General features: G+C 43.3%; 1 protein-coding gene across 2 annotated transcripts in view; it reads left to right on the plus strand.

Annotated features, from left to right (window-relative positions):
* Window positions 1-20,581, plus strand: part of EFCAB6 (EF-hand calcium binding domain 6) — a 306,925-nt gene that overhangs the window by 237,387 nt on the left and 48,957 nt on the right. For both annotated transcript variants that reach the window (XM_001108976.4, XM_077949368.1), the window contains 3 exons: window positions 2,510-2,665; window positions 12,518-12,713; window positions 15,976-16,167. In XM_001108976.4, the coding sequence (XP_001108976.4) occupies window positions 2,510-2,665; window positions 12,518-12,713; window positions 15,976-16,167 (544 nt within the window). The remainder of the gene's footprint in view (window positions 1-2,509; window positions 2,666-12,517; window positions 12,714-15,975; window positions 16,168-20,581) is intronic.

The raw sequence follows: 20,581 nt of genomic DNA on the forward strand, positions 1-20,581 counted from the left end.
AAATGTTTGGATTTTTTTTTCCACCTTCATTTGCTTTCATTTTGAAGAATTAAGTGGAATATAATAGTTGTGATGACGAGTAATCATTCTGCAACATGGGACTGAATTCAATGTACACCTGTAGGGGAATCCAAAATGTTGCTGCTGTTGGTATACACGCACAGAGCGGTTCCTGCAGTCATGTGTATTAAGTACTCAAATGTCATGGGAGCCCATTCCAAGCTGGAGGCCAGCAAGACAAGGGAGTTGATCACCCCAGTGGCTTCAAAGTAAATGCTGCTCTCCACCATCACCCTGAATATTCCCACGGAATCTCACCTCTCCCAGAGTCCTGATGTTTCTGTTCCTATGGATTATTTTTTCTAGGCATCCTCTCCCACAAATACATACCTGAAGTGGTAGACAATTACCACCAAAGATTTCGTCTCTAGAATTTATAGCACATTCTTTCCCCTGGGGAATTCACGTCTCAGCCCATCAGACAGGCATATTACTCAGTTTGTAAGGAAGACATTTTCAGGGACCTGGGTGAGTTGAAATTATTGAATTTACAGCCAATCCACCATAGATCAAGTGCAAGATTGTTTCTTCTTGAAGATTTCTGCACTTTTTGAGTTCCTTATCTGCAACTTTTTCAAGTTAGGAGAGAATTTTCCCAGACTGAAAATTCAGTGTCTCTGAATCACAGAGACTTGAGATCACACATCCTGCAAGAAAATCAGCCCTGAAGCTGGGAGTGACAGGAAGATGCTGTGTCTGTCTCCCTCACTGTGAGTGAAAGGCCCGGTCTTGTCCTGATTCCGCCCTGGGCTCTCATGCTGTCCTGTTCCTGGCCTAGAAAGTAGGGCTGATGACACCGCCTTGCAGGGCTGAGAGGTCACATGTGAGTGCGTACTTGAGATGGCAGCATGGCCCTTGATTTTTCCATGGATTCACACCGTGTGGTGACTGTTTTTCTTTTTCTTTCTTTTTTTTTTTTAGACAGAGTCTTGCTCTGTTGCCCAGTCTGGAGTACAGTAGCATGATCTCGGCTCACTGCAAACTCTGCCTCCCAGGTTGAAGTGATTCTCCTGCCTCAGCATCTCTAGTAGCTGGGATTACAGATGCCCACCACCATGCCCGGCTAATTTTTGTGTATTTTTAGGAGAGACGGGGTTTCACCATGTTGGCCAGGCTGGTCCCGAACTCCTGACCTCGTGATCCACCCACCGCAGCCTCCCAAAGTGTTGGGATTACAGGTGTGAGTCACCATGCCTGGTCAGTGGCTGTTTCTTAACAATAAAAAGCCTAGTTTAAAAAAAAAACAAAAAAAAACCACACAAAAAAAACACAAAAAATGGGGTCGGCTGGACGTGGTGGCTCAAGCCTGTAATCCCAGCACTTTGGGAGGCCGAGGCGGGAGGATCATGAGGTCAGGAGATCGAGACCATCCTGGCTAACACAGTGAAACCCCGTCTCTACTAAAAATACATAAAATTACCTGGGCGTGGTGGTGGGCATCTGTAGTCCCAACTACTAGGGAGGCTGAGGCAGGAGAATGGCATGAACCCAGGAGGCAGAGGTTGCAGTGAGCCGAGATCGCGTCACTGCACTCCAGCCTGGGTAACAGAGCAAGACTCCATCTCAAAAAAAAAAAAACAAAAACAAACAAACAAACAAACAAACAAACAAAAACACCAGGGGGTCTTTGGCACTACATGGCTGCTTCTTAATAATAAAAATGCCTGGTTAAAAAAAAAAAAAAAAACAGGATCTCTGGCACTCCCTTGCCCTAGCACCGACAAGGCCCCCCGTCCATCTCCACACTCTTCGCTTGCTGCCCTTCTCCACTCCTCCTTAGGGCCTTGGCACTAGCTGTTCTCCAGTCCCTGGCTGACTCTTTTGCATCCCAGTCTTTGCTGAAGAAAAAGAGCCTACAGCCAAAGTGCCTGTAAGCCACAAACCTACAAACCTACCGTCGTTTTTTTTTTTGTTTTTTTGTTTTTTTGGTTTTTTTTGCCTGTAAACCTACTGTCCCACCGTGCTATACTTCTATCTTCTGTTTATTGTCTGTCTCCCCACGACTGGAATGGAAATCCTTCTAGGGATGCCCCTTTGATTCACTAGACATGTCCCAACACCTACAGGAGCATCTGGCACATCATAGGTGCTCAGTTGGTGTTTATTGAGAAAGAGGGTGTATTTCACATGTCTGTATGTAAAATCACTAGCTTTTTCAATTCTTGGTTCCGTTTTTAAAGTATCAATTCTAGTACAAAGACAAAGCTGTACTTTCTCTAGCGTGGTTTTGCTAATGATGGTAATAACAAAATGATAATGATACGGACTTACAATTTTTCCGGGATATCTTTTAATGTCAGTGTTACGCTGAGGCTGTAAAACATCTTCAAAATTAGTTCTTAGATGAGCCATCGGCTCATTGCATTAGAATAATCATGAAATGTTTGCTTTAAAGGAGTTATTTGTTTTTCCTGATTTTAGGGCATATCTGCAATGTACTCTCTTTCAGGGATAAGCTTGTGGACTGCTATCAAGATATCAGCAAAGCATTCACCAAAATCGATAAATCCAAAACCAACTACATATCCATATGCAAGATGCAGAAGGTGCTGGAAGAATGTGGCTGTTCTCTTACGGAAGGGGAGCTGACCAATCTGCTAAACAGGTCTTTTTTGCCTAGGTTAAATATGTTTCTCACGGCCCTGAAAAACATACTGGAGAATTGCCTTTGTTTCTTCTGTATGTCCTCCCAAACAGCCTTCTGAGATGAAAATATCCTCCATGTCTTCCTGTTGGCTGGATTACACTAGAATGGGTTTGAGTCCACCCAAAGCAATAAAAGAAAGCACTCTGACAAATGCGTAACTTTTCCTGATGTGTCTTAGCAGCAGTACCACCATTTCTTAACATTAGTGTTTTTGTTTGTTTGTTTGTTTATTTGTTTTGTTTTTTTGAGATGGAGTCTCGCTCTGTCAGCCAGGCTGGAATGCAGTGGCACGATCTCGGCTCACTGCAACCTCTGCCTCCTGGGTTCAAGTGATTCTCCTGCCTCAGGCTCCCAAATAGCTGGGATTACAGGTGCCCGCCACCACACCTGGCCAATTTTTGTATTTTCAGTAGAGACGGGGTTTCACCATGTTGGCCAGGGTGGTCTCAAACTCCTGACCGCAGGTGATCCACCCACCTCAGCCTCCCAAAGTGCTGTGATTATAGGTGTGAGCCACTGTGCCCAGTCAACATTAGTTTTTATTTTATTCAAGTTATTCAGGCACTTTGGCAGGAATCACATAGTTCTACGAGGCTGGTTACTAAAACCAGCAGTTCGTTTGCCCTGCTGCAGCCTTTATTTCCCTATCCAAAGTGAACAACTTCCAACACTGTTGACTGATATCTTTTGATAGTGAATGTCCCTACTTCTTTTTCTTCTTCTTCTTCTTCTTTTTTTTTTTGAGATGGCGTCTCGCTCTGTCCCCCAGGCTGGAGTGCAGTGGCATGATCTCGGCTCACTGCAATCTCCACCTCCCAGGTTCATGACATTCTCCTGCCTCAGCCTCCAGAGTAGCTGGGACTACAGGTGCCCACCAGCACGCCCGGGTAGTTTTTTGTATTTTTAGTAGAGATGGGATTTCACCGTGTTAGCCAGGATGGTCTCCATCTCCTGACCTCATGATCCTCCCGCCTCGGCCTCCCAAAGTACTGGGATTACAGGTGTGAGCCACCATGCCCAGCTGGATGTCCCTACTTCTAAGTGACAGGCATATATTGCAACTTCTTGATTTTTCACTTTTAAGCAGTTTATATTGACTTACTACCAAGAAAATGTAGGTTTAACTATTGTCCACTCATCCCATGCCACCAACCATCTCACCCCTTTCAGCCTCCATTACCCCATGGAAACACACGAAAACTTACCTCCACATACCACGTGCCTATCGTATTGCTGTGTCAGTTTTGGTTCGCTCCACATCCTAGATCTACATTGCTGTGACTAGCTCATCACTTTTCTTTTCTACATAGCACTTTTTCCCTGAAGTCAAATTATCCTATTTCTTCTGTTCATTTAGTTTCCTATGTACTTATTCTCCTACTAATTAAATCCCCAACTTAATCTCTTTCCAATCCATCGAGACATATCAGCTAATCTGTCAGCTTCATCTTCTTGAAGATTGCCCTTTTCATGTTCTTCAATTCTTAGGAAGTTTCTTGACTTATTTTATTAATGAATTCCTCCCCTGTTCTATTCTTTCTGAAACTCCTATTGTTATTAAATGTTGAACTGCCTGGACTGTTCTCTTACTTATTTTAAATATTTTTTTCTCCTTTCTCTTTTTCTTTCTGCTTTACCTTCTGGGAGATTTCCTCAATTTTAGCTCCCAGTCCTTCTTTGAGATTTTTGTTTCTGCTCCCATACTTATATTTCTAATTACTAGAGCTCATTTTAGTTCTCTGTGTGTTCCTTTTTTATAACATCCTGCTCTTGTTTCATGGATGTACTGTCTCATTTCTCTGAAGGTATTAACAATAGGCTTTTTAAAAAAGTTTTCTTTAGCAGATAAGTCTCTCCTCAATGTTGCTTTTTAAATCTATTATTCATGTTGGATATTTTCTTCAAAAATATGTCCATACTAAGAGTGGAGGACAGGGTACTGAGTTGCAGATTAGAAGTTCTACACAGATAGGTGGAGCTTGCTGACTTTGAATTGAACTGTATGGTAATCTGACTTGAAGTTTTCTTGAGGGGCCCCCAGTGTCAGTATCTTTAAAACTTTTTGTTTGGCCTTTTCAGATTTGCCAGAGAATAGACTTGCCAGATAAAATGTAAGATGGTCAGTTAAATTAGGACTTCAGATAGACAATAATTTTTAAATATAAGTATGTCTCATGTAATATTTGAGTTATACTAAAAATTTTGTTGTTTATCTGAAATTCTAATTCAACTATGTATCCCTGTAGATTTGGTGTGATGATTTATTTATTTGTTTGCTAATTGGGCAGCCCAATGAGAGAAGACTCTTTGGTCTTCTGCTGTCAATACTAGGAACTGACTAGGCACAGAAGGCTGGATATTTCAGCAGTCACTGTGGTAAGCTGAATCATGCCTCCCAAAGATATACAGGTCCTGATTCCTGGAATCTGTGGACATTACCTTTTTTGGAAAAAGGATCTTTATAGATGCAACTAAGCTAAGGACCTGGAGAAGGGAAGATGAGCCTGGGTTATCTGGATGGGCCCTCAATGCCATCACAGGTGTGCTTATAAGAGGGAGGCAGAGGGAAATTTGAAACAGACAGACAAAGAGAAGGACATGTGACCAGGGAGGCAAAGAGTGGAGTGATGTGGCCGCAAGCCAGGGGCTGCCAACTGCCCCCAGAAGCTGGAAGAGGCAAAGAACAGATTCTTTCCTGGAATCTCCAGGGAGAGTACAGTCCTGCCAACAACAGGGAACTCATTTTAGATTCTGGTGTCCAGAACTGTAGGAGAATCAATGTGCATTCCTTTAAGCCACCAGATATGTACTATTTTGTTACAAAGCCACAGGAAACTAACAGTCAGTGTATATGCTTTTATTTATATTATATATTAACAGTCAGTGTATATACTTTTTATTAATCCTCCCCTTTTCATTAAGAACCCTCCCTACCTTGGACTCAGACAGATGCCCTCCTGCTCAGAAACAGCATCTCCAGAGAATATACCTCTAGGTATATTCTCCCATTAGGGTTGGGAGGGACAGGCACCCAGACACGTGAAGTCTGACGAGAGGTCTGGGGTCTGCTTGCTTCCCAGTCTTTTAATCAACCCTATTTTAACTCCTTGAGCTCCACTTCTAGATATACCTGATATCATCAGTTCCAGAGCCTCTGAGGGTATTTGCAGGGCATATCAGATCTTCTCTCTTCCACATTCCCTCTGTTTGTTTTATAAAGTAATTTCTTGGATTCTGATACATCTATTCCCATTACCTGTAGATTCTCCAGCAGCTGTTTTCTTCTTCCACATACTCCTAGTCCTTAGGAGTTTATGCCAGCGGTCCGCGAACTCCAAGCATCGGAATCATTGCAAGGGCTCGTTAAAACTCAAGATTGTTGGGCCCCTCCCCCAAAGTTTCTGATTCAGTGGGGCCCGAGAATGTGCATTCATAACAAGGGCTCAGGTGATGCTGATGCTGCTGGACTCTTGCACCCCACCTTGAAAACCACTGTTTTATACCTTTTAAAACTCCCTTTTCTGTCATTTTAGAAGAGTTTTGAGTGGTAACAGAACTAGATATGTGTGTTCAAGCCACTGTATTTGACTGGAAGTCTTATTCTCGTGCACTTTTACCCTGAAACAACTTGAGCTAATTGCCTCCTCTGACTCCTATTTCTGTCTATATAATTTTGCTGTGCTGACAGAATGCATGACTCTTATGTCCCTTACTTTGTAAGGGGGAGAATATTAGCACCCCTTTCCTCTTTTTTTTTCTTTTTTTTGAGATGGAGTCTCACTCTGTCGCCCAGGTTGGAGTGCAGTGGCGTGATCTCAGCTCACTGCAAACTCCGCCTCCCAGGTTCATGCCATTTTCCTGCCTCAGCCTCCCGAGTAGCTGGGACTACAGGCCACACCCAGCTAATTTTTTGTGTTTTTAGTAGAGACGGGTTTTCACCGTGTTAGCCAGAATGGTCTCAATCTCCTGACCTTGTGATCTGCCCGCCTCGGCCTCCCAAAGTGCTGGGATTACAGGCGTGAGCCACCGCGTCCGGCCCCTATCCTCTTTAAAACATTTTTTATCCCTTGAGCCCAGGAATTCAAGGCTGCAGTGAGCTACAATTGCACCATTGTACTCCAGCCTGGGCAAAAAAAGCAAGACCATGTCACCAAAAAAAAAAAAAAAAAAAAAAATCAGTGGTTGCTCAAGAGTTTGCAGTATACATTTAGAGCTAGCCTAAGCCCACCTTTAAGTAACACAATACCACTTAGTGGGAAGTACAGAAAACTTATAAAAGAGTATTTTCGATTTCTCCCTTCTGTGCCTGATAACATGGCTGGCATTCATTTACCTGTGTGCTTCAATCACCCAACACATGGTGGTTATTATTACTCCACTGATCAACTCAGAGTGAGAAAATAAAAGATGTTATTTTACCATCACTTATTCCTTCTCTGACACCCTTCTCTTCTTGCTGTAGATCTGTATGATTTTCCTTCTGTCTGAAGAATGCCTTTTTACATTTCTTGAAGGGTAGGGCTGCTGGTCATGAAGTCTCTCAGTTTTGTTTGTCTGAGAAAGGCTTTATTTCTCCTTTATTTCTGACAGAGAATACTGGATTTAGCATTCTGGGTTTAAGCTGTTGAAATATTTTAACACTTCAAACATTTCAGTCCACTCTCCTCTTGCTTGCGTGATTTCTGGCAAGAAGCCTGATGTATTATAATTCATTATCTTTGTTCCTCTATAGATAAGGGTATTTTCCTAAGATTTTCTGGCTTCTTTCAAGATTTTCTCTTTGTCTTTAGTTTTCTCCAGTTTGAATATAGTATGTTTAGGTATAGATTTGGGGGGATTAATCCTGCTTGGTGTTCTCTGAACTTCCTGGATCTGTGATTTGCTGTCTGCCTTTAATTTGGGAAATGTTTCTACCATTATTAATTAAAGTGGGTTTTTCTTTTTGTTTTGTTTTTGCTTTTGTTTGTTCTTTTGTTTCTTTGCTTATTTAGCTTTCTCCTTCTGGTATTCCAGTGATGCAAGTGTTACACATTTTGAAATTTTCCCCCAGTCTTTGGATATATTGTCCTGTCCACCCCTTCCCATCCTTTTTTTTTCTTTGCATTTCAGTTTGAGAGGTTTCTACTGACATACTGACATACCTCAAACTCACTAATTCTCTCCTCAACCATGTGCAGTCTACTGATGAGCCCATCAAAGCCATTCTTCGTTCCTGTTAGAGTGGTTTTTTTGTTTTGTTTTGTTTTGTTTTAATTTCTGGCATTTTCTTTTAATTCTTTCTTAGAGTTTCCATCTCTGATTATATTGCCCACTTGTTCTTGCATGTTGTTTACTTTTTCCATAAGAACACTTTACATATTAACCATAGTTATTTTAAATTCCCTATCTGATAATTTCAAAATACGTGTCATATATGAGTCTGCTTTTGAAGCTTGCTTGGTTTCTTCATACTGTGCCTTTTCTTTATATGCATTGTAATTTTTGTTGTTGTTAAAAGCCAGACAGGAACTGAGGTATATAGGCCTTTAGAGATTTTATGTTCATTTGGCTGGGAGTTAGGATGTGTTTAATGTTTGCTGTAGCTATTGGTGCAAAGGCTGTAATTTTCTCCAGCATCCTTGTTTTTTCCTCGCCTGTTTTCATGGGTTTCCTTAGGAGCTCCTTCTTAAATAGATTGTGTGTTTTGCAGTTCTTTCAGTTGTAATCCATTATTATTTCACTAGAGCTGGGTTGATGTGGTGGTAAAATATTGGGGAGGGGAAACATTCTATAGTTTTATGATTACATTTCTGTCTTTTAGTGGGCTGAGTCCATGGGCTGCAACCTTTAGAAATATTTATTGAGTTTTTTTCTGCTTAGGTGAAACAGGAATGCTAGAGGGGGCTGGAGTTGGCTGGTTGTCCTTCCCCCAAAGCTAAGATAAGGCTCTCAGAAAGTCTTTTCCCTTGGAAAGTAGTTATAGAGAAGGCTCGGGACATATTTCACCAGGATTGCTCTTCCCCTTCCCCTGCCAGAACCCTGAGGGGATCTTTCTCAGGTCTTCACTCTGAGAAGCTAGTGAGACTCCTGAAGTTAAAGCCCATGAAAGTGGTGGTGGGGGTGGGGAGGTACCTAAGACTGGGCCCCCAGAATTTCTTACTCTTACACTAGTCCACACTCAGTTTCTACCAATTTGCCACGATTACCATGTAAGTATTCCTGCCAGCCTGTGACTCCAAAGGCTTTTGCTCCAGGAAAACAGGCCCCAGCTGTGATTCTCTGCATGTGCCTGTGTCTCCAGGTTTCAGGGTGACATTTTGCCCCATGACCTCAATTCTTCTCCTCCTCTCTCTGCCACTTTCCCCACTCCTTCCACGTCCAGCTTTTGGTGGCTACACTGATTTTTCCTTTGGTTAGGCAGTTAAATTTAACCTTCTGTCCCGCAGCCACAACTAGTTCCTTCCTGCTTCGTTCATAGGTTGATTCTAAAACTTGAAAACTATTAAATACCATTTTATTATAACTATGTAAATATTGTTCAGTGTCAGGTAATGAAAGAAAACTAGCTTGCTTTCCAGTTGTACTATCCCTGAGCCTCTAGCCTTAGTATCAAATAGATTCTCTTGTAGATCACACCAATTGCCGAAAATCATTTCACATTTGTCTCAGTCCCTTTGGGCTGCCATAAAAAAATACAAATTGGGTGGCTTATAAACAACAGAAATTCATTTCTCACAGTTCTGGAGGCTAGGAAGTCCAGTATTGAGGTACCAGCGGATTTAGTGTCTGCTGAAAATGTCCTGGATCATAGATGTCTGTCTTTTCACTGTAACCTCATGTGGCAGAAGGGACAAAGGTCTCTCTGGGGCCTCTTTCATAAAGGCACTAATCTCATTCATGAGGGCTCTGTTTTCATGAACTAATCACCTCCCAAAGGACTCACCTCCTAAAAGGTCATTACCTTAGGAGTTAACATTTTAACATATGAATTTTGGGGGGACACAAATAGACCATAGCAATATTTTAAATTTGTTTCATATCTATACTATGATTTTATTGGATAGGTTATTTCCTGGAGTTTAATTTATTCTTTATTTTCTTTATGATATTTGCCTTTGTTTTATCTTGTCAAATAAAGACAAATCCATATTTAGGTAAAAGAGCCTTTATCTGAAAAGACTATTGCAGCAGGGAGAGGAAGACTATTACAATAGAGAGAATGCCCCAAGGATGGAAAGAACCAAGCATGGGAAGTAAGACAAATAGATGGTGTGACCAGACAGCTGAGCAAGAAACATCTTTCCTGTGGTCAGAGTCCTTGAGGAGCTATTAGGGAGGGGCTATTCCACATTCTGTTGCTGGCTTAGGCTGAGGTGGGTCCAAGTTCAAGGTTCTGGAGGAAGGAGAGTAGCTTAACTAAACTGTGATCAGTTAGCAGATATTTTGTTCAGATTAGTCAGTGGGAACAAACAGTTCAGCTAATAATTTATGAGACTGAGACTGGGAATTTGGAGGGTGTATGTCCTTGCTATCAGAGGTAAGCCTTGGGGTGTCTATGAATCTTTTCTAAGTCATATGGGGAAAAGGTAATTCTTTGCAGTAGACTTATCCAGGGACATTAAGGTTGGGGTGATTTATTTAACCATCACTTTTTTATAGAACAGGGCTCAGATAAAGGTCATTATTTTTTACCGTTAGGTTTCCCCAGCATTCTATTCCACTTTCTCCTCTCTTGAGTTTTTTTCCCCTGGCATCTCTATTTAAGAACCTACCCCTGCCCCCCACCATTTTCCTGCTCTAGTTCTGTGATCCAAAGAGCATCCTGTGCTGCCTCCACTATTGCCTAGGTTGGGTCCCCTGTCTCCTATATCCCACATCTCTTTATTTCTTGATTTACATTCTTCTTTTGCTGGAGTACTTCCTGAAGTAATCTCATAAGAAAGGGTGGACAGGAAGTAAATTTTCTGAGTTCTTATTGAACTAAACTTTTTAAATTCTTCTTCGCACACATTGCTGGATTGTCTGAGCATAGAATCTTAAGAAGAAAATTATTACCTTAAAAGTTTGAAAACATTGATCTATTGTGTTTGAACTACGAGAAGTCCAATGCCTGTGTGTATGTATGTGTGTGTGTGTCTGTGTCTGTGTGTGTGTGTGTGTGTGTGTGTATAGAAAGGAAGGACCATTTCATCCTCAAATGCCTATATGTTTTTTTCTTCCTTAAACGGGATCTCCTCTCGCTGAATCTATTTCCAGCTGAACAAGAATTCATATGCATTCAATGAATAAATCATGGAAAAATAGCAGATAAATTAACTAAATGATTATAAGAGATTCTTGTTAAAGCATAGGCTTGATACTTTTATAAACAACAACAAAAGGACTGTGGGATATCTGAAGCCCACCTTTCAATGGGGGTGATCAACTTTTTTATGCATTGAAACCTTAATAAGGATCCATTGCACAGTTGCTTGTTTCTTCTCAAAGACCTCTTGATGATAAACATCTCTGTTATTTGTAATTATATGTAGATTATTCTTTTCTAGATCCAAAATAGACTTTTCTAAATACTACTGAGATTAGCATATGCATATGATTTTATTACTACATTTTAATACCACGTTGGCAATTTCTCCCGCTGATGAAATAGTGTTGATTGTCCTTTTCCTCGATGTCGCCATCATGCAAGCCGACCTGATGCAGGGCCTGTGCAAGGCGGCTTTGCAGCTGTGGGTTGGAAAAGCTCAGCTCTTGGCTCGTCTTCTTTAGAAGCAGATATCTGAATCACTGGAAACTTCTCTCTCCAGCTTACCAGCGTTCCAAGCTCTTCTACGTTGACACTTGAGCCCAATCCTGCTGAGAGAAAGTTTAGGTGTTTAAGTGCCAGCAATTCCCCAGGAATTTAAGTTGTAGAAATGTGAACTTTGAATGCAATTAAACTTTATTTTGAATTATTTTGCATCTTTAATAGATATACTATATGTTCCCTGAGACTTTTGGATTTTACCTCACAATTTAGTCTTCCAGAACTTAGGTAATTTCTTCTGTGTCAGAGTCAAGGGGATGAAGGAGCCTCTGTTTCCACAGGGATGTCCTTGCTGAGCCATCGATGCAGGTGGAATTTTTATTTGAGAAAATCCTCAGCTAGATAGGTTTTGCAAAATATCTTTTGACTGCTTTCAGCTTGATTTCAACCACTCCTGAAAGAGAATTTAATATATTTCTTACTCATTTCCTCTTCTTCTTTTCACTGTCTTTGACATGTTTCCTCTCTTTCAAATCCCACTGCCATTTCTAAGTCCAGGCCCTTCTTAGTTAAGGCCTCCATGACCCCAGGAGCCTCCCATCCAGACTGCTACTCTCCTGCCACTGCCACCACCCCACAGTCTCACTTCCAGACTGTCTTTGAGGCACTGTCAGATTTATCTTCCCGTGATACTGCTCTGCGAATGTCACATCCCTGCCAACATACTTTCATGTGCCCCCATCATAGGGCCGGATTCTCAGCAGACATCTCCCTTCGTCTTCTGCAAAGCCACCAACCCTGCTATCCCTTCATGCCTCAGGTCTTCAGGCCAGGCAGCTGTGGCCCCCGGCCGTCAGTGAACTGCACTGTCACCTCTCATCACCCTGAGTCCTTATATTGCAGAATGTGTGTGCCTGCCTGATAGCAGAGCTAACTACCATGTCTGCACCTACAGGGCGGGGAATGGTGTCTTAAAATTATTCATTTTCCCCACGTTGCTCTGTGCTCAGCAACTGTTTGTTGAATGAATAAGCAGTAGGGTGGCTTTTAAAATGAATATGTTCTTTTCTTCCTTTTGGGACAAGCTGGGGAGTCAGCCGGCATGATAATTCCATCAATTACCTCGACTTCCTGAGAGCAGTGGAGAACAGCAAGTCAACAGGAGCTCAGCCCAAGGAAAAGGAAGAGAGCATGCCAATCAATTTTGCAACGCTGAATCCACAGGAGGTTGTGAGGAAGATCCAGGAAGTAGTTGAGTCCTCCCAGCTGGCTTTGTCCATGGTATGACAGGCTGAAAGTGCTTTATTGTGAAAACTCATCCTGATTCATGAAAACACCTCTCAGCCCCACCCTGAAACCCCTCCCATCTCTGTTCATTCTCCTTGGGGTGTCTAGTTAACCACGAGCAGAGCTTTTATGTGAGTAAATGTGTGTCCACTCTTCCACCCCAGCATGTGCTCTCTAAGTTGGGAGTGCTCAGCGTTTAGAAATGCTGACTCTGGGGTGAGGTCATGGGACTCTGGGCAAAAAAGATAGAAAATAGAGGCCCTTGGGCAAGAGTGGGCTCAGCACATCCTGGGAGCTCTCAGCGCAGCCAAGCACTGGGCCCACAGAGATGAAGGACTGAAGGTGGCCTTGAAGAGGTTGAACTGGGCCGGGCTGTGGCACAGAGACTTCAGTGTGAAGTCCTCCAGGAGCAAGTCCTCCGGGAGCAACCTGAGTAGGCTGACATTCTGCAGCTTCCATCTGCATGGTGCTTGAGACAGTGTACGGAATGATGCCTGTGTGTGTGGAATGATGCCTGCGTGTAGGGAATGATGCCTCCGTGTACGGAATGATGCCTGCGTGTAGGGAATGATGCCTGCGTGTAGGGAATGATGCCTGCGTGTAGGGAATGATGCCTCCGTATAGGGAATGATGCCTGCGTGTAGGGAATGATGCCTGCGTGTAGGGAATGATGCCTCCGTATAGGGAATGATGCCTGCGTGTAGGGAATGATGCCTCCGTATAGGGAATGATGCCTGCGTGTAGGGAATGATGCCTCCGTATAGGGAATGATGCCTGCGTGTAGGGAATGATGCCTCCGTGTAGGGAATGATGCCTGCGTGTAGGGAATGATGCCTCCGTGTAGGGAATGATGCCTCCGTGTAGGGAATGATGCCTCCGTATAGGGAATGATGCCTGCGTGTAGGGAATGATGCCTGCGTGTAGGGAATGATGCCTGCGTGTAGGGAATGATGCCTGTGTGTGTGGAGTGATGCCTGCGTGTAGGGAATGATGCCTCCGTGTAGGGAATGATGCCTCCGTGTAGGGAATGATGCCTCCGTGTAGAGAATGATGCCTCCATGTAGGGAATGATGCTTGCATGTAGGGAATGATGCCTGCGTGAACGGAGTGATGCCTGCGTGTAAGGAATGATGCCTCCGTGTAGGGAATGATGCTTGTGTGTGGAGTAATGATGCTGTGGACTGTGCTGGTGTCCTTGGATATTGTGTTTGGAACCAGCCTCCTGGTGAGGTGGTGCTCCCAGGTGAGTTTCCCCATGTGTCTGCAGAGGGCAGGCGTCGGGGATGAACAAGGCAGCACATCGGAAGCATCCTGTGGGAAGCCGGCATCCAGAGCCCAAACAGCCACAGCAACCCAGACTGCAAGATCCAGTCAACACCTCTCAATCCCCACAGTGAACATGCCTTCTAACATCACAGAGTCCTGGCTCCACACATTCTAGAGGGCTTCCCGGGGCACTGGGGGCCACAAGCCCTAATGAGAGTTCAGGAGTCTTTTTCTCTTTGATCATAACCTTGCAAGGTGGGGCTCGTGGTTCCACTCTATAGGAGGGGAAACTGAGGTTCAGCATGAATAAACCTGCCCAGGGTCACACAGGGACTATGGAGCAGAGCCCGGAACATGAGAAGGAAGGGGAAATGTATTTGTCACAGCCCTTTTCCAGTCCAGGTGGTTTGAAGAATTAAAGTCCTGAAGATCTTTACTTGAGATGTGCTGTCTACTGCCCATGACTTCTTTTGAGGATCGACCTTAGTGTCTTGACTTTTGAAGAAATCAAGGCTAGTGACCCTTTTAGGGTATCAAACTCTTGGAGGTGGGAATCACTCACTCTCCACTCCTGAGATCTATTTTAAGCTTTTTATTTTTTGTAAATCACATCCCAATTTCCTTGGTGTAGAGAAGAAAGGTGGGCTCCGGAGTCCCGGTATGAGGGATTAGTAGGGAGGGAAGGGGTGAGGAGGGGCGGCCCAGCCAGCTGAGCGACACACACGAGGCTCCTCTTCACTCTCGAGCCTGCCGCTGTCGCTGCCCCTGCGGCACAATTGGCTGTGTTCATTCTTATGATCGTTCTCCTTAACATTTGAGATCCCCAGGGGCCAGGTACCTGGATGGGGGCATTTTCCAGTAAACTTAGGAAAACTTACACCTGCCCTCTGAGTTAAGTCCATCTTTACAGTGAAGAAGCTAAAGTTTAGAGAGGTTCAGGACTTCTGGTGGGCAGCAGAGCCCAGGTTTCCAGAACAACTCCTGCCTAGGGGACTTCCCACTGTACACAGTTACCTCGTGTTACCACGGACTACATGAAAATGTGAAGCATCTGACATTTTAAGGTTAATTTGATTACACATATGCCATCACCCTGTTAGGCCAATGGGGTGTGCCTAATTAGCCCCGAATGAGAATTAATCAGAAGGGTGTGGGGTTTGCAGGCACTCTAAATTCTTCCTTTAAAAAAAGATTTTAATCTACCCCTGGATGCAGATTTCCCGGTGCAATAAAAATCAATGATTTTATTTCGACAGATGGAAAAAAAAATGTGCTTTCTTTTTATAGCACATTTTTGCACTTTTTCAGTTTAACTCCTCTACTGTAGGATTCGCAATGTGTGCTCCCTCTGCTCCAGCACAGGCCTGGGGTAGCTTCTCATGATGCGAGGTCACTCGGGCTCTGGCCGAGACTCAGGAAAGGACAGCAGCCGTGCACAAGCCTTGCTGTGAAGGACAGTCGTGAGGTCAGGGTGGTCCCCTGATCCCTCCTACCAGCTGCTCCCACAGTCAAACTACTGCCTTGAGACCCCTGCCCCGATGCGATGCGGTGAGGTCTCTCCTGAGCCTCCTGTTACAACTAATTAATACTTAAAGGAAGTAGAATGTAAGGGCCAAGAGAGCTTGAGCAAGTTACTCTCTGCTCTGTTCTGTAAAACAGGGATCCTGGGAGCAGGGGTGAGGCTTCCATCAGGACGGTTATAGGTGCTTCGGGCCAGGATTCCTCTTTATTCTCCTTCCTCCTCACATCCAAATAGGAGCAAGTAAGGCAAATTTCCTCTAGAACTCATAAGCTCCCGTACTGCGTTCATATCGTACTTGTCTCAGTCCTTCAATAATGGTGCATTTATTTAGTAATTTAAAATTTACAAGGTGTTTTTATACACTAGGCTTCATTTGCATTCAGCTGAAACGGTACTTAAGGAAAGTGTTTTAGAAGTATTCATTTGACAGTAGCATTTGCCATCTTTTTTTCTTTTCTTTCTTTTTAGGCATTTTCTGCATTGGATAAAGAGGATACAGGATTTGTAAAGTCTACAGAATTTGGACAAGTTCTTAAGGATTTCTGTCACAAACTAACGGACAATCAGTATCATTATTTTTTGAGGAAACTAAGAATTCATCTAACCCCCTATATAAATTGGAAATATTTTCTCCAGAACTTTAGCTGTTTCCTTGAGGAGGTAAGAACGTCTGCAGCACATAAGCATCTCTTTGAAAATGAGCTAAAAGTAGTTTTTACAAAATGGATAATTGATTAGAACCATATCAGATAAATTGGCAATCACCTCATGTAATTAGCTTATTCTAAATGAAACACTGGTATAAATTCTACAGACTATTAGAAGGTGAATATGCATCCTTTACTTTGTTGGAAATTTTTATTTATTTTATTTTATTTTTTTATTTTATTTTTCAAAGAAGTTTGGGAGCTTGTTTTCTCTGGTTGTTTTAGAGTTCTAAGGAGTCTTAGATCCCAGAAGATGGTCTGGGGAATGAGATTACTAAAGCAAACAGCATGAACATTTTTCAGGTTTGAGGTGAATCATAGCAGCAAACACTATAGCATGTCTTCTGTGTACCTGCCACTGTTTCTAGTCCGTTGTATATATATTAACATGTATAATCATGTTGAGGTCACTGTGAGATACAAGCTATTAATATCCCCAGTTGAGAGACGAGGCCTTAGCACAGAGACATAAAGTATTATCCACAGCTAGTGAGTGGTGGGGCTGATTTGTAAGCCTGACTCCAGGTGCCTAAACACTGTGGTTTTTGTGATTTTTTTTCATTTTTGCCATTTAGATGGATGTTTCTGAACAAAATACACTATTGTGTTGCATATTTTTAAGCTTTATATAAGTGATATGATATTGAATGTTGTATCTGCACTTATTTTTTCTTGCTTATAGTAATGTATTTAAGATTTATCCATGTTAATATATTGGCTTTAGTTGATGCATTTAAGCTGCTATAAAAAGTCGGTGGCTTATGCCTGTAATCCCAGTACTTTGGGAGGCCGAGGTGGGCAGATCACCTGAGGTCAGGAGTTTGAAACCAGCCTGGCCACATGGTGAAACCCTGTCTCTACTGAAAATACAAAAAAAAATAGCTGGGTGTGGTGGTGGGCGCCTGTAATCCCAGCTACTCAGATACAAAAAAAAATAGCTGGGTGTGGTGGCAGGTGCCTGTAATCCCAGCTACTCAGATACAAAACAAAATAGCTGGGTGTGGTGGTGGGCGCCTGTAATCCCAGCTACTCAGATACAAAACAAAATAGCTGGGTGTGGTGGTGGGCGCCTGTAATCCCAGCTACTCAGATACAAAAAAAAATAGCTGGGTGTGGCGGTGGGTGCCTGTAATCCCAGCTACTCAGATACAAAACAAAATAGCTGGGTGTGGTGGTGGGCGCCTGTAATCCCAGCTACTCAGATACAAAAAAAAATAGCTGGGTGTGGCGGTGGGTGCCTGTAATCCCAGCTACTCAGATACAAAACAAAATAGCTGGGTGTGGTGGTGGGCGCCTGTAATCCCAGCTACTCAGATACAAAACAAAATAGCTGGGTGTGGTGGCGGGCGCCTGTAATCCCAGCTACTCAGATACAAACAAAATAGCTGGGTGTGGTGGCGGGCGCCTGTAATCCCAGCTACTCAGATACAAAACAAAATAGCTGGGTGTGGTGGTGGGCGCCTGTAATCCCAGCTACTCAGATACAAAACAAAATAGCTGGGTGTGGTGGCGGGCGCCTGTAATCCCAGCTACTCAGATACAAACAAAATAGCTGGGTGTGGTGGCAGGCGCCTGTAATCCCAGCTACTCAGATACAAAACAAAATAGCTGGGTGTGGCGGTGGGCGCCTGTAATCCCAGCTACTCAGATACAAAAAAAAATAGCTGGGTGTGGCGGTGGGCGCCTGTAATCCCAGCTACTCAGATACAAAACAAAATAGCTGGGTGTGGTGGTGGGCGCCTGTAATCCCAGCTACTCAGATACAAAACAAAATAGCTGGGTGTGGTGGTGGGCGCCTGTAATCCCAGCTACTCAGATACAAAACAAAATAGCTGGGTGTGGTGGTGGGCGCCTGTAATCCCAGCTACTCAGATACAAAAAAAAATAGCTGGGTGTGGCGGTGGGCGCCTGTAATCCCAGCTACTCAGATACAAAACAAAATAGCTGGGTGTGGTGGTGGGCGCCTGTAATCCCAGCTACTCAGATACAAAACAAAATAGCTGGGTGTGGCGGTGGGCGCCTGTAATCCCAGCTACTCAGGAGGCAGAGACTGGAGAATCCCTTGAACCCAGGAGGCGGAGGTTGCAGTGAGCCAAGATTGCACCACTGCACTCCAGCCTGGGCAACAGAGCAAGACTCGGTCTCAAAACAAAAACAAAAAAAATCCAGTCTATTAACTGAATATATGATTGTGCCATTCGGTCGTCACCCTCCAGTTAACGAACGTGCAGCTTGTTCTCAGTTTCCTTCATTACAAGCAAAGCACCAGTCCCCCTTCCGTGCCTGTCTCCTTGTGTGCACCCACTGGAGCTCCTCTGCCTGGAATTGCTGATGGGAGGGCGGGTCCACGTTCAACTTCCCAGAAACGGCCAGTGTTCTTCTAAGTGACTGTGCCAGTGTACAGCCTTACCCATGGTACGGGAGAGTTCCTGACACTACACATCCCTGCTGTCCCTTGGTTTTGTTAAATGTTTTAACTTCTGCCATCTGATCATTAGTCAGGTCAAACACTTCCATGGGTTGTCAGCTATTCAGGTCTCGTCGTCTACAAATGACCTGAAAGGCTTTCAGCCCTTGGTTGGCATGTGAGTTGCAAATACCTTCCGCTGGTCTGTGGCTTGTCTTTGCTCTTGTTTTATAGTGACCCTCGCTATTTTTATGATTGTGTGTGTGTGTGTGTATGTGTGTGTGTGTGTGTTTTGTCATTTTAAAAGGAATACATATTCACGAGAGACATCGGGGACAATGCAAAAAATATATGTAAAAAAGGATAGCAGTAATCTAGACCCCATGATGATGGGGATGATGACAGGAACAACCTTGGCCACCGTTTAGTGAGCACCTACTAAGCTCTGGGCCCTTCATGTGCACTTTCTCATCTCACTGTCTTGCCCGTTGGGGAAGGCGGAGTAGACATGCTTTCGGAAATCAAATAGCCACCTGAGCTCAGCAAAGAGTGCAAGCCAGAGGGTTCGCCTTCAGAGCTGGTGTTCTTTCTAAGCACCATCCTGCCTTAGAGATCTTTTTTTCTTTTTTCCTATTTCTAATGCATTTTTTTAACAGAGTGGAGATGACAGCGTATATATATATATATTCATGTATCCTGCTTTTTTTCACTTAATGTTAAATTGTACCATGTCACTTAAAGGTTTCCCAAACATCAGCTAAAAGGTCTATATCACATTCCACCCACGCCCTTATTTTTAAGCATTTAGGGTGTTTTCCTCCAGCTTTTGCCTCTGTTATTTACAGTGAACACTTTGTATGTAAATCTGTATCCACATTTTGGATTCGTTCCTTAGGAAAGATCCAAGAAATAAAATAACTGGAGTCAAGGGATAGGAGTCGTTTTATTGACCTTAAAAGCAGCCCCTTACATATTTTTTAAATAATTCTGTTCTATTGGGTTGGATTATATGAAATTACCATTTTTAAAGTCATAAATGGTTGAATGTTGACAATTTCATATGATTTAAGCTAACATTCATAGAAATTGTTTATGTCCATTATATACTGTTTGGAATATGCTGATACAGTTGAAGAAAATAATTAAAATCACCCCTTGGGACAACTAGTGTTAATACTTTGGCATGTTTGCGCCCAGCCCTTTTTTTTTTTTTTCTTTTTTGAGACACACTCTCACTCTTGCTACCCAGAATGGCGCGATCTTGGCTCACCACAACCTCCGCCTCCCGGGTTCAAGCGATTCTCCTGCCTCAGCCACCTGTGTAGCTGGGATTACAGGCATGCACCACCATGCCTGGCTAATTTTTGTATTTTCAGTAGAGATGGAGTTTCTCCATGTCGGTCAGGCTGGTCTTGAACTCCTGACCTCAGGTGATCCACCAGCCTCGGCCTCCCAAAGTGCTGGGGTTACAGGCGTGAGCCACTGCACTTGGCCCCTTTGTAGTATACAAATGTCCTTTAGGAGTAGGATTGAGGACAGACCATGTATGCTGCTGAGTTTGGGGGTTGTGTTCTGAACTCTTGCAAGTCTTTTTTTTAACAAACATTTTTCATTTGTATCAAAGTAACATATGCCCATATAGAAATAAAATTGAATTGTTGCAAAACACTTAAAAACAGAGATGACTTGACTTACCCATTTAACTTCCAGTCCTGCTCCTCAAGAGCAATCACTTTTATTTTTGTTTTGGTTTTTTGCTGTTTCTTCAGCTGCATATGTTTCTGTCTCTCAGTAATATTCTTACGCTGCCATTTCCTAAATGATCAGTCTCAGGCATTATTCACTGATGTGCTGATGTGACAGATCAGGGATCCTGCTCTCCCCTTCCAGCTCTGCTGGCCTCTCCTCCAGGGTCCCCTGGCCTGTTCTCTTCTGCCTTTTCGCCTCCTGTGGTAGCACT

This window comes from Macaca mulatta, chromosome 10 (genome assembly GCF_049350105.2).
Source record: "Macaca mulatta isolate MMU2019108-1 chromosome 10, T2T-MMU8v2.0, whole genome shotgun sequence".
Lineage (NCBI taxonomy): Eukaryota > Metazoa > Chordata > Mammalia > Primates > Cercopithecidae > Macaca > Macaca mulatta.